The sequence below is a fragment of the Hemibagrus wyckioides genome, linkage group LG09 (genome assembly GCF_019097595.1).
Source record: "Hemibagrus wyckioides isolate EC202008001 linkage group LG09, SWU_Hwy_1.0, whole genome shotgun sequence".
NCBI classification, from domain to species: Eukaryota; Metazoa; Chordata; class Actinopteri; order Siluriformes; family Bagridae; genus Hemibagrus; species Hemibagrus wyckioides.
In genome coordinates, this window is record NC_080718.1 from 3,527,777 (window position 1) to 3,548,842 (window position 21,066).

Sequence of the window (21,066 nt, forward strand, 5' to 3'; positions counted from 1 at the left end):
AGGATTTTTTTTTTTTTAAACCCAGATAATCTACAGTGAGCCCGATGATCACTGCACAAAGCTTACAGTGAGCCATGGGCAAATTCGCTTAAATGACTTTAAGCTCTAAATGATATTTATGTACACTACATTGCCAAAAGTTTTGGGACATCTGCCTTTACATGCACATGAATGTAATATGGAATCGGTCCGCCCTTTGCAGCTATAACAGCTTCAACTCTTCTGGGAAGGTTTTCCACAAAGTTTAGAAGTGTGTTTATGGGAATTTTTGACCATTCCTCTAGAAGTACATTTGTGAGGTCAGGCACTGATGTTGGACGGGAACAAAGCAAAGTCCTTCAAGACATGGACAAGTGAGTTTGGTGTGGAGGAACTTGACTGGCCTGCACAGAGTCCTGACCTCAACCCGATAGAACACCTTTGTGTTCCTTTGGGATGAAGGCCTGGCTCACAGTCTCCACTTGAATTCAAAGATGTTCTATGGGGTTGAGGTCAGGACTCTGTGCAGGCCAGTCAAGTTCCTCCACACCGAACTCGCTCATTATGGACCTTGCTTTGTGCACTGGTGTGCAGTCATGTTGGAACAGAAAGGGGTCATCCTATAAACTTTTCCCACAAAGCATGAAATTGTCCAAAATGTCTTGATATGAAGCTGAAGCATAAAGAGGTCCTTTCCCTGGAATTAATGGGCCAAACCCAAACCCCTTTGAAAAACAACACCTGATTTGGAGGGTGTCCGAAAACTTTTGGCGAAATAGTGTATATCATGCACATTTAAGTAAAGACAAAAAAAAGAACAGAAACGTGCGCGTAAATAGGTTATTTATTATAATTATAATTATAACCTAATAATTATTAGGAATCGATTAAACGGTAAAGTCGAATACGATAACACGATATGGACATGTTTAGACTGTAAACACGTAATAAACACGCTAGACACTAAGTGCGCATGCGTGAGCGATTTGCGCAAGCGCAGTTGAGAGCCATTCTCAGGGACGCAGGTCGGTTAGTGACAGTGAAGCTGCAGTAATACAGTAGCGCTTCTTCCTTGCTAGCTCTCCTGTCCTGTCTACAACTTTAGGACTTCGGAAACACTCCAGTTGCGGTTTTTTTTGGCGCTTCAGATGCACAATTAACGGTAAGTCGACTCGTTTAGGCTTCTTTCTTGTAGTGCGTCTTAGTATTATTGTACAGATTGATGTGTACGAGGTGCTACTACAGTGCATTAGAGTCTCAATACAAAGTTTACCGCCGAGGCAGTTAGCAAACTGGGCTTCAGTGGTGTTGTTTTTCCTTTTTAATAAACTATTAGTCTTGGATTTAGACAATCAGGGAGATCGTTTTGTATAAATCAGTCTGAAATAAAAGCACAGAGCCGTTAGGATTGTTCATTATCGTTATTATGATCGTGATCTTTTATCATGATTATCCCCGCCTCCAACTGACATGCAAAGCATCTGCATTGGATTGGATGGGATGGGATTTGAATAATATTAATAATATAATAATCATCTCAACCATATTCAACTACTATCTGATTTTATACTATATCCTGCACGAACTCACCCCCCCCACACACACACACACCCAGTATTAAACAGCGTTAGTTCGTTGTTAAGGATTAAAATGTGTCACGGTTTGGAAATTTTCCGACTCGATATCTAAAAACTATCACGGTTTCACGATATCATCGTCATGATCAGTAATCGCGTATTGTACACCAGTGAGTTCCATGCCACTAATCTGATCAGTCAAGCAAGATTCCGACCTATAGCTACGCTGAGACTTCTAGCTGTTTTGTGTCTTTAAAAATCTCCACTTCCTAGATGAAAACTGGTTCTAGAGTAAAAGTATGGTGATCTGATATGATTATGCGGACAAGCGATAAGTATCAGGAGTGACTTGGAATAGATAGAAACGTTACCTTTAATAGGAATGTGCAAGTCATTGCAGCTGCATAGATTAGAGGTGGTTTATTTGGGATTTATTTCTGCTAACAAACAACACGATATTGGCCATATTGTGCTCCATAGCTTTACATTCTTGATGTTAATGTCTTATTTTTACAACTGTTGCATGGTCGAATTCTGCGTTTCTCTGAAACACCACGCCCCAGACAGCAGTTCTGCTTCAGTTACATGAACGACAGGTTAAAATTAATGCACTTCCTTTAATACGTTTTTGTTGCTATATAAACAGCTGGTACACATGGGCTGGTACGTTAGGGCTCAGTTAAAAACACAGACAGTAAATAAACCGATTTAAGTCAAATTGTTGATTTGGTGACTTTTTTTTGTGTGTTTTATTTGAGATTTTTGTCACACTTTGTAACAGTCAAAGAAAGTTTGGCAGCGTGACCGAGTCTTCAGGATGGAGGAGTTTAGGGTTTGTGGTTTCTCAGAGAAGAGAGAGAGAGATAGAGAGATAGAGACAGTTTATTGCCGCTATAATATAGGTCAGACTTTCTCAACATTAAACTGTTAAAATATAAGAAGTGGTGATTAACAAATTCAAGATTTGAATCATTTGTCATATCTCTGTGATGTGGTGTATTTTGCCGGGGTAACAATATTCTGTTATGAGTTGCAACTATCTGCAACTAGTGTAACTATCTGTCTGTCTGTCTGTCTGTCTGTCTGTCTATCTATCTATCTATCTATCTATCTATCTATCTATCTATCTATCTATCTATCTATCTATCTATCTTTTTGCCTATCTGTCTGTCTATTTGTCTCTGTCTGAGTAATCTATCTGTCTGTCTCTCTTATTCGACAGTCTGTCTGTCTATCTCCTTTGGTCATCTATCTGTCTATCTGTCTATCTGTCTGTCTGTCTAAAGATTTTTTTACCTCTGGTGTTAGTAATCAGACTCCAAATTTCCAATGTTTATCGGTCAGAGTTTACTTTCCGCCCTAATCCCAAACACCAGTGGGAACGATCCTACTGCCTTTTCATCAGGGGAATGAGGGGGATGCTAACTACAAAATGACATCATCGGTGAAAATTAACCATCTAATTCCATATTTATTTATTTATTTAAAACATCTTAAACCATGAGGATTTATCACACTGTTAATGCTATACACTACTAGATGACTTCTGCTGCTAATAATAATAATAATAATAGTAATGATTATAATAAAAATGAGAATGATCAACGTATACCTAGATATTTTTTTTCCAGCACCTTTCTGTTTAACGCTGTTGCAAAGTGAAAGTGGAGTCCAGAGTATTTGCATATGAATCACAGACAAAACACAGCATGAGAAAAAGAAGAAGTTATTTATTGCAGAAAAAGTAAAAAGGAAAGACAGAAAAGTGAGCTAAAATGTTATGAATGATAATGTGTCCGATTGCATAATTTAGAAACTCGTCAATTTATTTTGTTTCCTAGAAAAGCAACCCGGACAGCGTGAATGCAGCTTTGCAGCCCGTGGGCGCATACTGTCCACTTTATCAGGAACACCTGGAACATATTTGTGCAATCAGCCAATCATGTGGCATCGTAGAATTTAACACGGATACAGGTCAAGAGCACGGATGTGGAAGTGTTTAAGCTCATTCAGTTCTGTATTTTCACTTTCCTTTTCCCTTTATAAGCTTTCCTTTGCACCTCAAGCAGAAAGCAAGCAAATTCCCATCACCTTTTTAGCGAATCAGCTCCATTTCAGACACGAGGGGAAAATATGGGATTCTTGCTTTAATCCCAGCAGCGAAGGTCTTGTAGTCTCGTCCTCGGCATACGGCCGGCTTCTGGAGAACTGCTGCGTGCTTGCGGTGGGAGAAAGTGACTCACTCAGGAAACAGATTTCACTTCAGACATCCAGTTCTCGTCTCTTTATAGAGCACAACTGCTCACTAGAGGGAAAAAAGATCTCTCTGTTTAGTAGCAACATGAGTTGTTTTTTTTTATTGTAACATAGTGGCTTTTTGGTTTGAAGTTCAGTGAAAGAGAGAGAGAGTTTTGTGTGTTATTTTGGGATTGGGATATCACTTGTAATGTATTATAACCAGCTGCAGCTAAGTTAATAGAATATGAGTCAGGAGTCTGAATCAGAGCAGATTTGATTCTTTTGGTTCACTGATTTAAAATAAAATTATGAAGCTGGTGTATACGGCTGAAAAAAGGGTAAAAATACGGTGGTAGGTTGTTAAAGTGCAGCACTGTGCAGAATGAAACCAAAGAATTAATGAATCAAAATGAATCAAATAAATGATTCTGACTCTTCAGCGCTCCAAAAATGGGTAAGGTTGGAAAAATATAATAATAATAATAATAATAAGGCACTGTGTTATTATAACTGGTGTGTGTGTGTGTGTGTGTGCAGGCTTTGGGCAAAACCCATGACCCAGCAGGAGCAGAATGAGTTCATGGAGAGTTGGGAGGACGCGCAGGCGTGGATGCAGGCCGTCCAGGAAAGACTCAAGCTCAACGACAACACCGAAGGACCCAGAGCGGCTCTGGAGACCCGACTGAGAGAGACGGAGGTGAGACCAGGACCTACAAGCTTCAGAGATTTATATTTAACATTGCAAGCTGACAGAGAGCTAAAAAAAAAGGTGCTATAAAAAAATAAGAACACTGCTGGCTTTAAATGAAGTCACTACAAGCTGCAGAGTGACAACGTTCTCTTAGAGCATCACATATGTCATTTTAACATTTCTGCCCAGTTATTTTCCACTCAGATAAACGAATAAGACGATTCCGCTATGGTAGCAAGCCTATGTGATTGTTTCTATAGAAACAGCTAATTCATAAGGACTCATCTTTTTATTCCAAAGCATTACACGCACGGATTTGGATTAAAAAAAGGATAGGAAAATAATCAATGTCAGGATGGGACACGTTTCGTCACTACAACATGCCCGTGTTTTGTATCTTACTCAAACGTATATTGTTACGGTTTTAAAATTATACTTAAAGGCACTTGGCTCAGAAATGCCTAAGAGCATTTATAAATCAAAACATATACCCATTCACCCGACTGAACAGTACAGGAATATAGTGCAGTATAACTTCCTGCTCAGTGGTGCTTCAGGAACATGAAAGCTGGTCTCACAAAACAGGAAGCAGACACCATCATCACAGCAGGTCACAGACATGAAGAAAAGAGCCAGCAGTTTAAAGGCTCACATCCAGAGTGTCTATATACGTCTACATACAGCACCATACAAAGGTATTGGACGTTCACTAAGATTGTAGCTTTGATTTCCTGATGTTTACATCTACAGTCGTGACTTCAAACTTGGGGAAAAAAACAGAGTTGAGTATATTGGCTGTATATTAATAGTCCTTGTTGTATCACATATCTTAAGCAATGGTATCTTAGGCTCTGAGTTATTGATCGGGGTTCAATCCCAGCACTGCCATTTCCAGCACAGGTCCCCTGAGCAAGGCCCTTGACCCTCTCCACTCCAGATGCGCCATATCATGACTGACCCTGTGATCTGACCCCAAATTCCAAAACTGGCATATGTGAAGAAAGACTGTCTCTGTAATGTACACAATACATACGTCACCAACTTTCTGGAGAGTCAGTAGCTATAGATCTCCAAACACCATGTGGTCTTCAGATTCGCTCAAGAACTGTGCATAGAGAGCTTCATGGAAAGGGTTTTCATGGCCGAGCAGGAGTGACCAATCACGCTTCTCTGGGTCTGGGTCTGGTAGTTGTCAGGAGAACGGTGCTTGCCTGACTGCATTGTGCCAAGTGTAATGTTTGGTGCAGGGGGATTATGGTGTGGGGTTGTTTTTCAGGGGTTGGGCTCGGCCCCTTAGTTCCAGTGAAAGGAACTCTTAATGCTTCAGCTTCATACCAAGACATTTTGGACAATTTCATGCTTTGTGGGAACAGTTTGGGGATGACCCCTTCCTGTTCCAACATGACTGCACACCAGTGCACAAAGCAAGGTCCCTAAAGACATGGATGAGTGAGTTTGGTGTGGAGGAACTTCACAAAGTCCTGACCTCAACCTGATAGAACACCTTTGGGATGAATTAGAGTGGAGACTGTGAGCCAGACCTTCTCGTCCAACATCAGTGCCTGACCTCACAAATGTGCTTCTAGAGGAATGGTCAAAAATTCCCATAAACACACTCCTAAAACCTTGTGGAAATCCTTCCCAGAAGAGTTGAAGCTGTTATAGCTGCAAAGGGCGGGACAACTCCATATTAAACCCTACAGATTAAGAATGGCATGTCATTAAAGTTCATGTGCATGTAAAAGCAGACGTCCCAAAACTTTTGGCAATAGTGTATATATGTATCTTTTTCTCCGATATGGCTTCCATTCTTATCATTCAGTAGCTTCTAAAATAGCACTTGATCCAGCACATCTTATCTGTTTATGCATTTTAATTATTTATTACGTTGCACGCAGACAGTAAGTCATGCACTGCTTACTTAAGGAAGCCAAGGGGTTCGCAATTGTTGCTAGAGAATAGAGCAGAAATATAACCGCAAGGAGCGATCTGCGGGGTCCAAGCACCCTTTGCAAGTAGCCTTCCAAGTGGTCAGCTGTTTCCAAGGACATAAAAAGTCCATAGTCTTGTGATAGTAACTCATTCTCCTCATATATTCATACATAAATTCTTCTCATCACTTAAATCCTTTAGTTCTGACTTAAGTCACGATTTTGCCTGCTTGAAGCTCGATCTTCCAAGACTTGAATTTTAACTTTCTTCTGCTATGCCGCAATGTGTAAGGAGGCTCCAGAAATAATTCTTTCTTTCTTTACTCCAACCATGTGAGCAGAACCTACCGCCGCGTCGCCCTTCACCCCTTCGGGACTTGATTTGCAGATTATAGGCTTTAGACTTCTCTTTTATTCCCTATGAGACATGCACTGTTCTCTCTTTGCATGTTTTAATATTTATTAAGTCAATCTTAAAATCACACCAACCCCTGTGTACAGTTTAATGAATGTGCTAATGCTTTGCCCCGAAGAAAATCCACGAATCGGTGCAGGAGGGCCAGATGAAAATGGACCAGGTCCTGGCGGCCGCCGAGGCTCTCCTGAAGAACGGAGATGAGGCGCTGAAGAACCAGACACACTCCAGACTTAAAGAACTTAAGACTCTGTGGGAAGAGACGTCCACCTACATCGTCCACTGCCACAGGTACGGATCGTGTTAAAAAGAAGACTGCCTGCTGTCTGATTCCCACAGTGCTATTATAAATAATTATTAGTTTTATAACGAATAATTATGTAATTATGAGTTAAATATGCCTGTTCACACACAGAGCACTGAAATGAAACAGCAGGAATGTGGATGCTGTGCTGAAATTTAGCAAAATTAATCAGTCTTGTTGATTATACATTTTTAATCAAATAAGACAAAATGATTAAAACACAATGTATAAAAATGTGTCCAATAAACAGCATGAAATAAAGAATTCCAGCAACCATCAAGTTTTCTAATACAGATTAATACACACCCACTTAGTTTGAATCGCTAGTGTGACATCTGTCTAGTCTGATAGCTAGCAAATGAAGTTACAATAGAGTATACAGTGGTACCTTGGTGTTTGACCTTAATTCGTTCCAAAAGTCTGGACGAATACCGATTCACTTGAAAACCGAATTATTTTCCTCCATAGGAAATAATGTAAAACGAATTAATCTTCGAAGTTTCAACTCGATGGTTGATCTCGCAGCGTTCCTTTTGGCAACATTGATGGCTGATTTTCAGTACTCAAATGTTATACACATCTGTGTAATGCAGTGGAAAGCTGCAATAAGTTTACCATCCTACCTTGTGAGTCAAACGTTTATTTTATTAATTTATTTATTATTTTTTACTATTATACCCTCATTGGGCGCTGAGCCCCCCTTAAATGAAAACTCGTTATTCGATATTCGTTGCAATCCTGTACGAAACCGTCATTTCTGATGGTCGAGCCGTACGCCGATATTTCCGTACACTGAGGTCAAATTGACTCGAAAATTTGAATCGAATACCAAAAATCCGAACACAGGGGTGGTCGAGGACCGAGGTAACGCTGAATCCGGTTATGCGCCGATTTTCTGGCCTCACTAATTACAGTAGGCAAAAAAAACCCAAGAAAACAAAATCAATTGATCCAGCGCAACGCAGTTGTTATTTTTTGACATATAAAATATATATGCTCAAGGCAACATTGCCTTGAGCAGCGATCTGCGGGGTCCAAGCACCATCCGCAATAGCCTTCCCAGTGGCGAAGTTACATAAAGGGTCCGTAGCTGTACATTTTAAAACAATTTGTGTCTCCTCATCTACTACATCCGTCAGTGATGTAGTACTTAAATCCTGAACCTGTTTTAGTTTTTTTTTTTTTTTTTACGAATGTTCCATGTAATCAGGTTCTATAGCTGGTAATCAATGACACTATGTTATGCTCACACCTCTAAAGATGGCACTTTTTTTTTAATTGATCATTGTGTCCGAGATTTCTTTAAACACCAGCCTTTCAGTTTAACACAGGATGGGTAAAATCCGGTCTTGAAATTGTTGACTGAAAGATGACCGAGATTTGGTTTAATTTACTAATCTGGCTTCTGTCCTTATTATTCAGTTGCTTAGAATATAGCACTTCCTATTATTCTGCATCTTCTTCTTATTTTTTCATATATTTTTAGCAGTTATTTTTATAACATAACAAGTTCAGATTGTGGGTCAAATTAGTCTGGGTATCTGGTTGCGAATCTTTGGCATCGTTTCTGTTGTAGCCGGATCGAGTGGGTGTGGCTTCACTGGAGCGAGTACCTGAAGGCCCATGAGGAGTTCAGCTTGTGGCTGGTGAAGGTGCAGCGGACGGTGGAGCCTCAGCTGGAGCTCCAGCTGGGTCTGAGGGAGAAGCTGTGGCAGGCGGACCACCACGGCGTGATCTGCAGTGACGTGAAGGCCCAGGAGCCTCTGCTGGAACGGCTGCTGGACGAGGCTTCTGCGCTTTATAGCCGCACACAGGACCCCAGTGTGGACGATCTCGCTCAGAACAACCTGCACGAGGCGTACAACAACGTCCGCACCAAAGCAGAGGTAACGTTCAGGAGATCAGAGAGGATATGCAAGCCAATAAATCGGCAAGACTTGATATATTCAATGCTTTTTATTAATGCCCTAGATCTAATGAATTGTTTCCATAGCAACAGGGACTTGTATGAATGTCTCTGTAAGAAAACATTCATTAAACATTAATGGAAGGAGTCTCCAGTGTCAGCACTTTTTAACAAGTCTGTAATTGGAGTTTTTAAGAAGGACAACATTTCTCTACCTTTTTTTCCTCATTAATTTCCAGAGAATAAAGAGAGCGAGGGAACGTCCGTGGATGTTTCCCAACATAACATGCAACTGCGAGCGGATAAAAAGCCCGACTGCTGTGATAAGAAAATAAATAAAGTCATTTCTGCAGCACGTTGCGTGCCAGATCTTGTCTTTTAGTCATTAAAAACATCTTTGGAATGCAGGATCAAGGATGATGTCTGGTCCTGTCCTTCAGCTGTCCCTTTTCTTTTATGCACTCAAGTCTGAACATGCTTCCCACCAGATCACTGTGGTTTCATACCAGCATTCAATACAGAATTAAATAAACCTGTGCTATTCTATGACTTACTCTGACACTCTTCGTGTTCATCACATAAAAAGATTCATTTACTTATACAGCTGCCTGATAAAAGTCACCCAGTGGGTTGCTTACAGAGGTCATGTGTGTGTGCTCTTAATGATCACAGGAGAGGCTAGCTCTGGTGCAGAAGGTTGCAGAAGAGCATCAGGAGCACCAAAGCCGCGTTCACGAGTTTCAGAAATGGTTGGAGTCGAAGTCAGACGAAGTGAGCCGTTTCGCAGAGATCGAGGACGTCTCGGAGAATCGACTGCGAGCCCTGCAGGTACTTTTCACTCACTTCAGCAGGAAAAAGAGGAGAGGGAGCGCGCTAAGGGAATAAAAAGATGCTTTATAAAGGAAAGTGAGTCATGCTGATGGTGAATAGGGCTCCGTTCTATTCATTACTCTTGTGTTAAACCAGAATTTGTATTAATACCATTTATTTATTTATCTTACCATGCAACACTGACTATTTTCAGTTCCTGGTCTGATTATGTTTAGGATTATTATTTATTAGTGATTATACCACAGCGCTGTCGAAATTCCGAATCAGCATCAATTCACAAAACGCGCTCATCCGAATACAATATCGTTGCCGTAGTAACAACTTGCACAGCCTTATTGAACAAGAAAAAGCTTTCTGTCAAGATTTTCAGGACTGTTTATGGTTGCATTTCCTTTGTCCGCCTTTTTATTTATTTATTTGTTTGTTTGTTTTCTTTTTGATGAAATTGCAATTATGTTCATGTTTAAGTTCCAAAATTGAACACGCTCTCTGAAGCTTTATCTCTAAAGGTGTTTTCACACGTCTGTTTAACGAGTCGGAACCAAGGGGAAGTTGCTTCTGTGCTTCTTTTGGTTGGTTTGTGATTAGGTTTGGTTTTAAATGTAATTAAATGAACCAAAAACAAAACAAGTTGGATGAGGAGCATGTTGGAAAAAAAAATCTGAGCATGAAACGGGCACGAAGGCTTCAAAATCGAAACCTAAACCTGCTCTGTTGCTTTTTTCAGGACCTGGATCACAGCGTGACCCGTGAAGAAGACACATTACTGCACATCGAAGGCCAAGCCGAGGCTGTGAAGGCCAACACGTCACCCGCAGGAGCCGAGCTAATCACGGAGGAGGTGGGAGAGCTGCGGCTAAGATGGCAGAGGCTCCGGCTGGTGCTGGAGGAGATCCGCGACAAGCTGAAGGGCTCTATGGATACCCAGAGAGAGTACTACACCCAACGAGAGGAGCTGGCAGAGGGCATCAAGCAGCTACGAGCCCTCGTGCACAAAATGAGCCGGCAGCTGGAGAATAAAGATGGTGAGAGGAGCGAGGAGAACATGGTGGCTCGGTGGAAGAGCTATACAGTGAGTGCACGCTCTCACACTCTCACTTTCTAAACCCTTAAACTCTGCTCCACATGGTTCCACATTTTATCGAGGGAAAACAGGTGAACTAGCACATAGCCTACATATTTCTGTGGCAGTAATTATGGAGAAGAAAAAAAACACCTCAGGTAAATACCTGACCAGGGAGCGACAGATAATCACGCCATTAAGTGGAATTTCTTTAGAGGCTTTCTTTGGTTTAATTGTACAGCGAGTTCCCTGTGAAGTTAGCATTAGTTTGTTATTTTAACTTAAGAGGCCACACCTCCTTCATTCACACTGACAGGCACATAGGCCATGCCTCCTTCACTGGTACTAACATGCACATAGGCCACGCCTACTTCACTGGTACTAACATGCACATAGGCCACCCCTCCTTCACTGGTACTAACATGCACATAGGACACTCCTCCTTCACTGGTACTAACATGCACATAGGCCACGCCTCCTTCACTGGTACTAACATGCACATAGGCCACGCCTCCTTCACTGGTACTAACATGCACATAGGCCACGCCTCCTTCACTGGTACTAACATGCACATAGGCCACGCCTCCTTCACTGGTACTAACATGCACATAGGCAACCCCTCCTTCACTGGTACTAACATGCACATAGGCCACGCCTACTTCACTGGTACTAACATGCACATAGGTCACACCTCCTTCACTGGTACTAACATGCACATAGGCCACCCCTCCTTCACTGGTACTAACATGCACATAGGCCACCCCTCCTTCACTGGTACTAACATGCACAGAGGTCACACCTCCTTCACTGGTACTAACATGCACATAGGCCACCCCTCCTTCACTGGTACTAACATGCACATAGGCCACTCCTCCTTCACTGGTACTAACATGCACATAGGCCACCCCTCCTTCACTGGTACTAACATGCACAGAGGTCACCCCTCCTTCACTGGTATTAACATGCACATAGGCCACCCCTCCTTCACTGGTACTAACATGCACATAGGCCACCCCTCCTTCACTGGTACTAACATGCACATAGGCCACCCCTCCTTCACTGGTACTAACATGCACAGAGGTCACACCTCCTTCACTGGTACTAACATGCACATAGGCAACCCCTCCTTCACTGGTACTAACATGCACAGAGGTCACACCTCCTTCACTGGTACTAACATGCACAGAGGTCACACCTCCTTCACTGGTACTAACATGCACATAGGCCACCCCTCCTTCACTGGTACTAACATGCACATAGGCCACCCCTCCTTCACTGGTACTAACATGCACATAGGCCACTCCTCCTTCACTGGTACTAACATGCACATAGGCCACCCCTCCTTCACTGGTACTAACATGCACATAGGCCACTCCTCCTTCACTGGTACTAACATGCACATAGGCCACCCCTCCTTCACTGGTACTAACATGCACATAGGCCACCCCTCCTTCACTGGTACTAACATGCACATAGGCCACCCCTCCTTCACTGGTACTAACATGCACATAGGCCACTCCTCCTTCACTGGTACTAACATGCACATAGGCCACCCCTCCTTCACTGGTACTAACATGCACAGAGGTCACACCTCCTTCACTGGTACTAACATGCACATAGGCCACTCCTCCTTCACTGGTACTAACATGCACAGAGGCCACCCCTCCTTCACTGGTACTAACATGCACATAGGCCACCCCTCCTTCACTGGTACTAACATGCACAGAGGTCACACCTCCTTCACTGGTACTAACATGCACATAGGCCACCCCTCCTTCACTGGTACTAACATGCACATAGGCAACCCCTCCTTCACTGGTACTAACATGCACATAGGCAACCCCTCCTTCATTGGTACTAACATGCACATAGGCCACCCCTCCTTCATTGGTACTAACATGCACAGAGGTCACACCTCCTTCACTGGTACTAACATGCACATAGGCCACCCCTCCTTCATTGGTACTAACATGCACATAGGCCACACCTCCTTCACTGGTACTAACATGTACAGAGGCCCTGGCTCTATTACTGAGATTGATAGGCACAGAGGTCTCACCTTCTTCTCTGAGACTCACAAAAACAGAGGCCACGCCTCCTTCACCCCCAACTTACAGGCGTAGAGGCCACACTTCCTTTAGTGAGACTGAAGGGTCCACAGGCAATAGGCCACACCTCCTCCATTACAATTGAAAGGCACATAGGCCACACCTTGTCAAAATCATTAATGCTCTTTGAAAGTTCTTGATGTCTGTGTGTATTTATTATCCGTGTCTATTCATTTTACAGGATGTGAGGAGCGTTCTCTCAGTTGCGGAGCCTCAGGTCGAACAGCTCAAAACCCAGCTGAAGGAGCTTTACCGGTTCCCACATGATACCCGAGAAATTGCTGATGAAGTACTGACTGTGGTGAAAGAGTACCAGAGGTGTGCAGAGACTGACACAACACACGATTCACACTTTACGTATACACAAATCAGAAATATGATATGAAACTCATGATTCACAACCTATAAACATGATTCACAACCAGTTCAACACTTATGGGTTGTGAATCATACGCATGAATCATACATATGATTCACAACTGATTCACAACCCAGACTCATGATTCACGACCCATACACATGATTCACAAGCGATTCACAACTGATACACGATTCACAACCGATTCACAACCATACGCATGATTCACAACCGATTTACAACTAATATACATGATTCACAACCAATTCACAACTAATATACATGATTCACAACCGATTCACAACCCATACACATGATTCACAACCGATTCACAACCCATACACATGATTCACAACCGATTTACCACTAATATACATGATTCACAACCGATTCACAACCCATACACATGATTCACAACCGATTTACAACTAATATACATGATTCACAACCGATTCACAACCCATACACATGATTCACAACCGATTTACAACTAATATACATGATTCACAACCGATTCACAACCCATACACATGATTCACAACCGATTTACAACTAATACACATGATTCACAACCCATACACATGATTCACAACCGATTTACAACTAATACACATGATTAACAACCGATTCACAACCCATACACATGATTCACAACCCGTACACATGATTCACAACCGATTTACAACCCATACACATGATTCACAACCCGTACACATGATTCACAACCGATTCACAACCCATACACATGATTCACAACCCGTACACATGATTCACAACCGATTCACAACCCATACACATGATTCACAACTGATTCACAACCTATACACATGATGTACAACCCATTTACATGATTCACAACCTTAGAAATGACTCAATCTGTACAGATGATTCACATCCCGTACACATGATTCACAACCGATTCACAACCCGTACACATGGTTCACAAGCTGTTCACACACCACGTGACTCACAAACTATTCACATGCTTCACAGCAAAAGTATTAGGTGCAGGTGTGCACAAAAATGTCTCCGACTCCAGACGTCTCACGTCTCAGAAGGGTGTTATTCTGAGTATATTAAGCACACACCCACACACACCTTATGACAAGGTAATGATTAATGCCTGAGTTATCACTTAGTGTAGCACTGTATTATTATAAGATATATTTAGTATAGTATGTCATAATTTATCTTTTATTGGTAGTTCAAAATTTTCCAACAACTTGTCCCCAAGTGTTTTATTCCTTATATATACACTGTGTGTGTGTGTGTGTGTTCTATATAATATATATTCATACTGTTATTTGTTAACCTCTTTTTTTTAGCTCAGCACTATATATTTAGTGCTGCATAGAATTGCCTTAAACCTTCCTAATTAGTCAGTGGACTGCCCGCATGCTGGACAGTGTTTTGACGCTCCTGTGTGTGTTGCAGCGTGAGAGGACGCATGTTCCGGCTCTGCTCGGAGAGCGAGACAGCGCTGAAGCAGCTCCTACAGGATCCGCTGCATGGCTTCAGTCAGTGGAGTCAGGCGGCATCCCAGGTGCTGGACACCTCGGCCTCGGTCACCGACTTCTCCCACATCGCTGTGCACGTGCAGAACGTCGAGGTAATGTGTGTGTGTGTGTGTGTGTGTTACAATCTAAAACACAATGACAGCCATTCAGCCTTGAAGTATGTAGCTATAGAGGAGATTATATTCAGTTCTAATGATAACACACTTAAGATCAAGGCTTCAGTGTCTGTGTGTGTGTGTGTACGTGTGTGTGTGTTTGTGTACGTGTGTGTGTGTTTTTGTGTACGTGTGTGTGTGTTTGTGTACGTGTGTGCGCGTGTGTGTCTATTTGTGTTTGTGTCTATTTGTGTGTGTGTCTATATGTGTTTGTGTGTCTAGGTGTGTGTCTTGGTGTCTGTGTGTGTCTGTGTCTGTGTGTGTCTATGTGTCTGCGAGTGTGTCTGTCTGTCTGTGTGTGTGTGTGTCTAGGTGTGTGTGTGCGCATGCCTGTCTATGCGTGTGTGTCTGTGTGCGTGTGTGTCTGTGTGCGTGTGCATGTGTGCGTGTGTGTGTGTATGCCTGTGTGTGTGTCTCTGTGTGTGTGTGTGTGTGTGTGTGTGTATGCCTGTGTGTGTGTCTCTGTGTGTGTGTGTGTGTGTGTGTGTGTATGCCTGTGTGTGTGTCTCTGTGTGTATCTAGGTGTCTGTGTGTGTGTCTAGGTATGTGCCTGTCTGCTTGTGTCTGTCTTTGCATGTGTGTCTATGCATAAGTGGCTATGTGTGTGTGTCTATGCCTGTGCGTGTGTCTATGTGTGTGTCTAGGTGTTTGTGTGTGTGTGTGTGTGTGTGTGTATGTGTGTGTGTCTGTCTGTGTCTAGGTGTTTGTGTGTGTCTGTGCGTGTGTGTGTCTATGTGTGTGTCTAGGTGTTTGTGTTTGTGTGTGTGTCTAGGTGTTTGTTTGTGTCTATGTGAATGTGTGTGTGTGTCTGTGTGTGTGTGCTATAGAGAAGACTCTATTCATTTCTAACAATAACACACTCATGATTAAGGCTTCAGGCGCACAAAACCATGGGATTTTATTCGAAGGATCTGAGTTTCTATCATTAGAAGAATCGTAGATGTCACACACACACAGACACCCACACACACACACACACACACAAAATCTCCTTCAGACTCGATTACTGTATTTTTCAGCCTCCTTCGTGATCTTTCTAGAAAATTCCAAGCCGATCTTAATGAAGACATGAACACATCAGTTCAGTGCGCAGACACACTCGACAGCCTTGAAAATAAAAACATCTTTGATATGTTTGGGGGAGAAGATCCTCGGCCCAGCGCGTGCGGATCAGAGCCCGAGTCAAACAACCGCACTGCTTTTATGGTAAATTACCCCCAAGTCTGTTCAGCTCCTCTCTGATGAATAGTAAATGTTCCACAAATTCTCACAGTATTAAGTATGAAATAAAATTAGTATTACTCAGCAAAAAAAATGAGGAAAATACTTTTCCAAAGCAGTGTGATAATCTCGCTTAAATAAATGAATTAATCCATCAAACATCCAGCGTAAAGTACGCGCACACACACACACACATACACACGCGCGCGCACACACACACACACGCGCATGCATATCAGCAGTGTTTTTTTTTTAAAGATTGGATTTTTAGATTAGACTTGTGTGTGTCTGTATGTGTGTATATGCATGTTTGTGAGGTTGTGTGTGTGTGTGTGTGGGTGTGGGTGTGGGTGCCTGTGTTTGTGTGGCTATATGTGTTTCTGTGTTTTTGTGTGTCTGTATATGTGTATGTGTGTCTCTGTGTATGAGTGTCCTTATATGTATGTATGGGTGTGTGTCTGTGTGTGTGTGTGTCTGTATATGTGTATGTGTGTCTCTGTGTATGAGTGTCCTTATATGTATGTATGGGTGTGTGTCTGTGTGTGTGTGTGTCTGTATATGTGTATGTGTCTGTCTGTGGATGAGTGTCCTTATATGTATGTATGGGTGTGTGTCTGTGTGTGTGTGTGTCTGTATATGTGTATGTGTCTGTCTGTGTATGAGTGTCCTTATATGTATGTATGGGTGTGTGTCTGTGCGTGTGTCTGTGCGTGTGTCTGTGCGTGTGTCTGTGCGTGTGTCTGTGTGTGTGTCTCTGTGTGTGTGTGTGTCTGTATATGTGTATGTGTGTCTCTGTGTATGAGTGTCCTTATATGTATGTATGGGTGTGTGTCTGTGTGTGTGTGTGTCTGTATATGTGTATGTGTGTCTCTGTGTATGAGTGTCCTTATATGTATGTATGGGTGTGTGTCTGTGTGTGTGTGTGTGTGTCTATATATGTGTATGTGTCTGTCTGTGGATGAGTGTCCTTATATGTATGTATGGGTGTGTGTCTGTGCGTGTGTGTGTGTGTGTGTGTCTGTATATGTGTATGTGTGTCTGTGTGTGTGTCTCTGTGTGTGTGTGTGTGTGTGTCTGTATATGTGTATGTGTGTCTCTGTGTATGAGTGTCCTTATATGTATGTATGGGTGTGTGTCTGTGTGTGTGTGTGTCTGTATATGTGTATGTGTGTCTCTGTGTATGAGTGTCCTTATATGTATGTATGGGTGTGTGTCTGTGTGTGTGTGTGTCTGTATATGTGTATGTGTGTCTCTGTGTACGAGTGTCCTTATATGTATGTATGGGTGTGTGTCTGTGTGTGTGTGTGTCTGTATATGTGTATGTGTGTCTCTGTGTATGAGTGTCCTTATATGTATGTATGGGTGTGTGTCTGTGTGTGTGTGTGTCTGTATATGTGTATGTGTGTCTCTGTGTATGAGTGTCCTTATATGTATGTATGGGTGTGTGTCTGTGTGTGTGTGTGTCTGTATATGTGTATGTGTGTCTCTGTGTATGAGTGTCCTTATATGTATGTATGGGTGTGTGTCTGTGTGTGTGTGTGTCTGTATATGTGTATGTGTGTCTCTGTGTATGAGTGTCCTTATATGTATGTATGGGTGTGTGTCTGTGTGTGTGTGTGTGTGTGTCTGTATATGTGTATGTGTGTCTCTGTGTATGAGTGTCCTTATATGTATGTATGGGTGTGTGTCTGTGTGTGTGTGTGTGTGTGTGTCTGTATATGTGTATGTGTGTCTGTCTGTGTATGAGTGTCCTTATATGTATGTATGGGTGTGTGCATGTGTGTGTCTGTGTGTGTGTCTGTGTGCGTGTCTGTGTGCATGTGTGTGTCTGTGTGCGTGTGTGTGTCTGTGTGCGTGTGTGTGTCTGTGTGCGTGTGTGTGTCTGTGTGCGTGTGTGTGTCTGTGTGCGTGTGTGTGTCTGTGTGTGTGTCTGTGTGCATGTGTGTGTCTGTATGCATGTGTGTATGTGTGTGTGTGTGTCTGTACACAATCCTTCTTTGTGCAATGTCTTTAATAATCTGAAGAATATTATCTTTATCTAGTCATGAAAACACACAGATTTTCACCTTGCTAAAGCATTGCAACCAAAATCTCTGAACTCAAGAAGAGACAGATATACAGCTGCTTTTCTCTTCTTTTCTTTTCTTTTTTTTTTAAACCTCCTTCTCAGCAGAACGGATCAGATTATGCGTCACCGTCTTAAATTCTGGAAATTAGAGTAGCAAATTTCACAGCATCCTCGCCAAGGCCTAGGGACGATAAGATAAGCTGCAGGATCACTCGGCACCTGTCCAGCAGCAGCAGCAGTTGTGTGTGTGTGTGTGTGTGTGTGTGTGTGTAGTCACTTCACTTTCTGACCTTAAAGGAGAAGTTCACTTCCAGAAGAAAAATCTATAGATCATTTCCTCACCCCCTTGTCATTCAGTCGTAATGAAATGATGTTTTTTAAGGAAAACATTTCTCCATATAGTGGACTTCAGTGGTGGCCGTGAGTTTGAGCTTCCAAAATGCATTTTAAATACAGCTTCACAGAGCTCTAATCCTCGATCCCAGTCGTATACTGTCCCAGACGTAAAATTGTATACTGTTTAACCACAAAAGCTCATCTAGCGCTAGCTCTGGGACACGCGTCCGTGACGCAATATGCTACATAATCACGTCGGAAGGTCACACGTGATGTAGGCGGAGCTATAGACCCAGTGTTTACTAGTGTGGAGATGGAGGAGCGCTCCGAAGTTGACTGAGTCCTGACCTCAACCCGATAGAACACCTTTGGGATGAATTAGAGCGGAGCCTCTGAGCCGGACCTCCTCGTCCAACATCAGTGCCTGACCTCACGAATGCGCTTCTAGAGGAATGGTCAAAAATTCCCATAGACACACTCCTAAACCTTGTGGAAAGCCTTCCCAGAAGAGTTGAAGCTGTTATAGCTGCAAAGGGCGGGACAACTCCATATTACATTCATGTGCATGTGAAGGTAGACGTCCCAAAGCCAAAATAGTGTATATTTCTATCTAAAGTAAACGTCGATATCAAACCAATTTCTGCTCTCTGAGATGCTCCAAGTGCTTGTTCATCTTAAACCAGTAAAATACTCCAACACACGTCTAAAACACACTGGAATTAAGGAATAAAAATAGTGTGTGTGTCTGTGTGTGTGTGTGTGTTTGTGTGTGTGTGTCTCTACCTAAAGACAGCAATGCAGCAGCGCTTTAATCTTTAAGTCTGTCCAGCTTTCTCACTTCCTCGTCTGTACACACTGCTGTATATCTGAAAAATCTCACACACACACATGTTTTTGTTTTTTGCTGTACAGAAGCTGCTTAGAGACAGCATGCTGCTGCAGGAGAGACTCAGCTCACTGCAGGTGAAAGCCGACCTGCTGGGCTCTGTGTTCGGCGAGGAGAAAGCCCAGAGCCTGCTGGAGGAGCTGGGTACAGACATGAGGAAGAGAGAACAGCTTCACGGCCAACTGCTGCAGAGGAGAACTCGACTCCAGGTACAGGAACTCAGCTGCCGGAGGCTGAACCCTTCAGGCCAGACTTGTAGATATTAACATAGTGGAGATAAAATATCATACAGATACAGGTCAAGATCAGAACATCCCTCTGAGGATGACAACAACCTCCTAATTAATACGCACACTAACTTTCTACATCTGCATCACACAACTCCAACTGACTATAGAAAGGACATTGCTCATAATCACACTCTGGTGTTTAGAATTATTTATAATCACACTCTCTGGTGTCACTCAGATGAGGATGAGGTTCCCTTCTGAGTCTGGTTCCTCTCAAGGTTTCTTCCTCATACCATCTAAGGGAGTTTTTCCTTGTCACAGTCGCCTCAGGCTTGTTCACTAGGGATGATTTTGTCTAACTCCTAGGACTTTTTGCACTGTGTTTTTTGTTTCTTGTGTTCCGTAAAGCTGCTTTAAGACATTGTCCATGGTTAAAAGTGCTTTACAAATAAAACTGAATTAAATTGAAGTGACAAGAGAGATAATCCATTAGTGCTGTATAATGCCACACGATTTCAGCCCTGAATTTCACTCGTCACATGTCTCAGGAATTAATATCGAAGACGAAGAACTTCGGCGAGGCGTACGACTCTATTCACCAGAAGCTCACGTCTCTAAAGGAGAGATTTCACGCCGCAGACGGACTCCAACCCGATATTCTCGCTAAGAAGAGCCAGGCTGACCAACTGAAGGTGACTGACCAAACTGAAGCCTCAAAAATTTTATTACTCAGAGAGAGTCAAACACAAAAAATAATCCGATGTCGAAATAAAATGGAATTTAAATGTAAATGTGTGCAGTTTTTTTGTCCAGTTTGGCAAAATGAGCTGTTTATTTCCCAATAGCAACAGGAAGTAACGTCCATATAAGGAAAGTAAGCCTGGAACACTGGTTATGTAACGGAGAATCCTGTGCTAAAGAAGTGTTATTGTTGTTTTTCCTTCCCCTCATTATTGCCTTGCTGCTTCTCCCACACCGTATGTTTTCGTTATTTGACAGGTTATTAAGAAGGATCTGGAAGACTGCGAGGCTCACATCACCGCTCTGGAGACCCTCGTCTCGTCCAGCCTGGCTAACAGGACCAAGTTCGAGCGTCTCTACTCCGACTGGAAGCTGCTCTACAAAGCTGTCCGTGTAAGAAGGGTTGTTTTGTTTTTTGTTTTTTTTTCTCCCCACAAAACTCTCTCCATTCCAAGCTTGAAGTAATTCTGCGAGAGCTATGTATTCCTTGACTCCTGCTGTGCTTTGATGA

The 21,066-nt window shown here is 42.6% G+C and overlaps 1 protein-coding gene across 2 annotated transcripts in view; it reads left to right on the plus strand.

The window, feature by feature from the left end:
* Window positions 1–989: 989 nt before the first annotated feature.
* syne3 (spectrin repeat containing, nuclear envelope family member 3) overlaps window positions 990–21,066 on the plus strand; it is a 35,956-nt gene continuing 15,879 nt past the window's right edge. For both annotated transcript variants that reach the window (XM_058398960.1, XM_058398961.1), the window contains exons 1-11: window positions 990–1,141; window positions 4,332–4,491; window positions 6,950–7,122; window positions 8,712–9,021; window positions 9,714–9,869; window positions 10,600–10,944; window positions 13,225–13,361; window positions 14,836–15,010; window positions 19,611–19,793; window positions 20,363–20,506; window positions 20,814–20,948. In XM_058398960.1, the coding sequence (XP_058254943.1) occupies window positions 4,348–4,491; window positions 6,950–7,122; window positions 8,712–9,021; window positions 9,714–9,869; window positions 10,600–10,944; window positions 13,225–13,361; window positions 14,836–15,010; window positions 19,611–19,793; window positions 20,363–20,506; window positions 20,814–20,948 (1,902 nt within the window). In that variant the 5' untranslated portion in view covers window positions 990–1,141; window positions 4,332–4,347. The remainder of the gene's footprint in view (window positions 1,142–4,331; window positions 4,492–6,949; window positions 7,123–8,711; window positions 9,022–9,713; window positions 9,870–10,599; window positions 10,945–13,224; window positions 13,362–14,835; window positions 15,011–19,610; window positions 19,794–20,362; window positions 20,507–20,813; window positions 20,949–21,066) is intronic.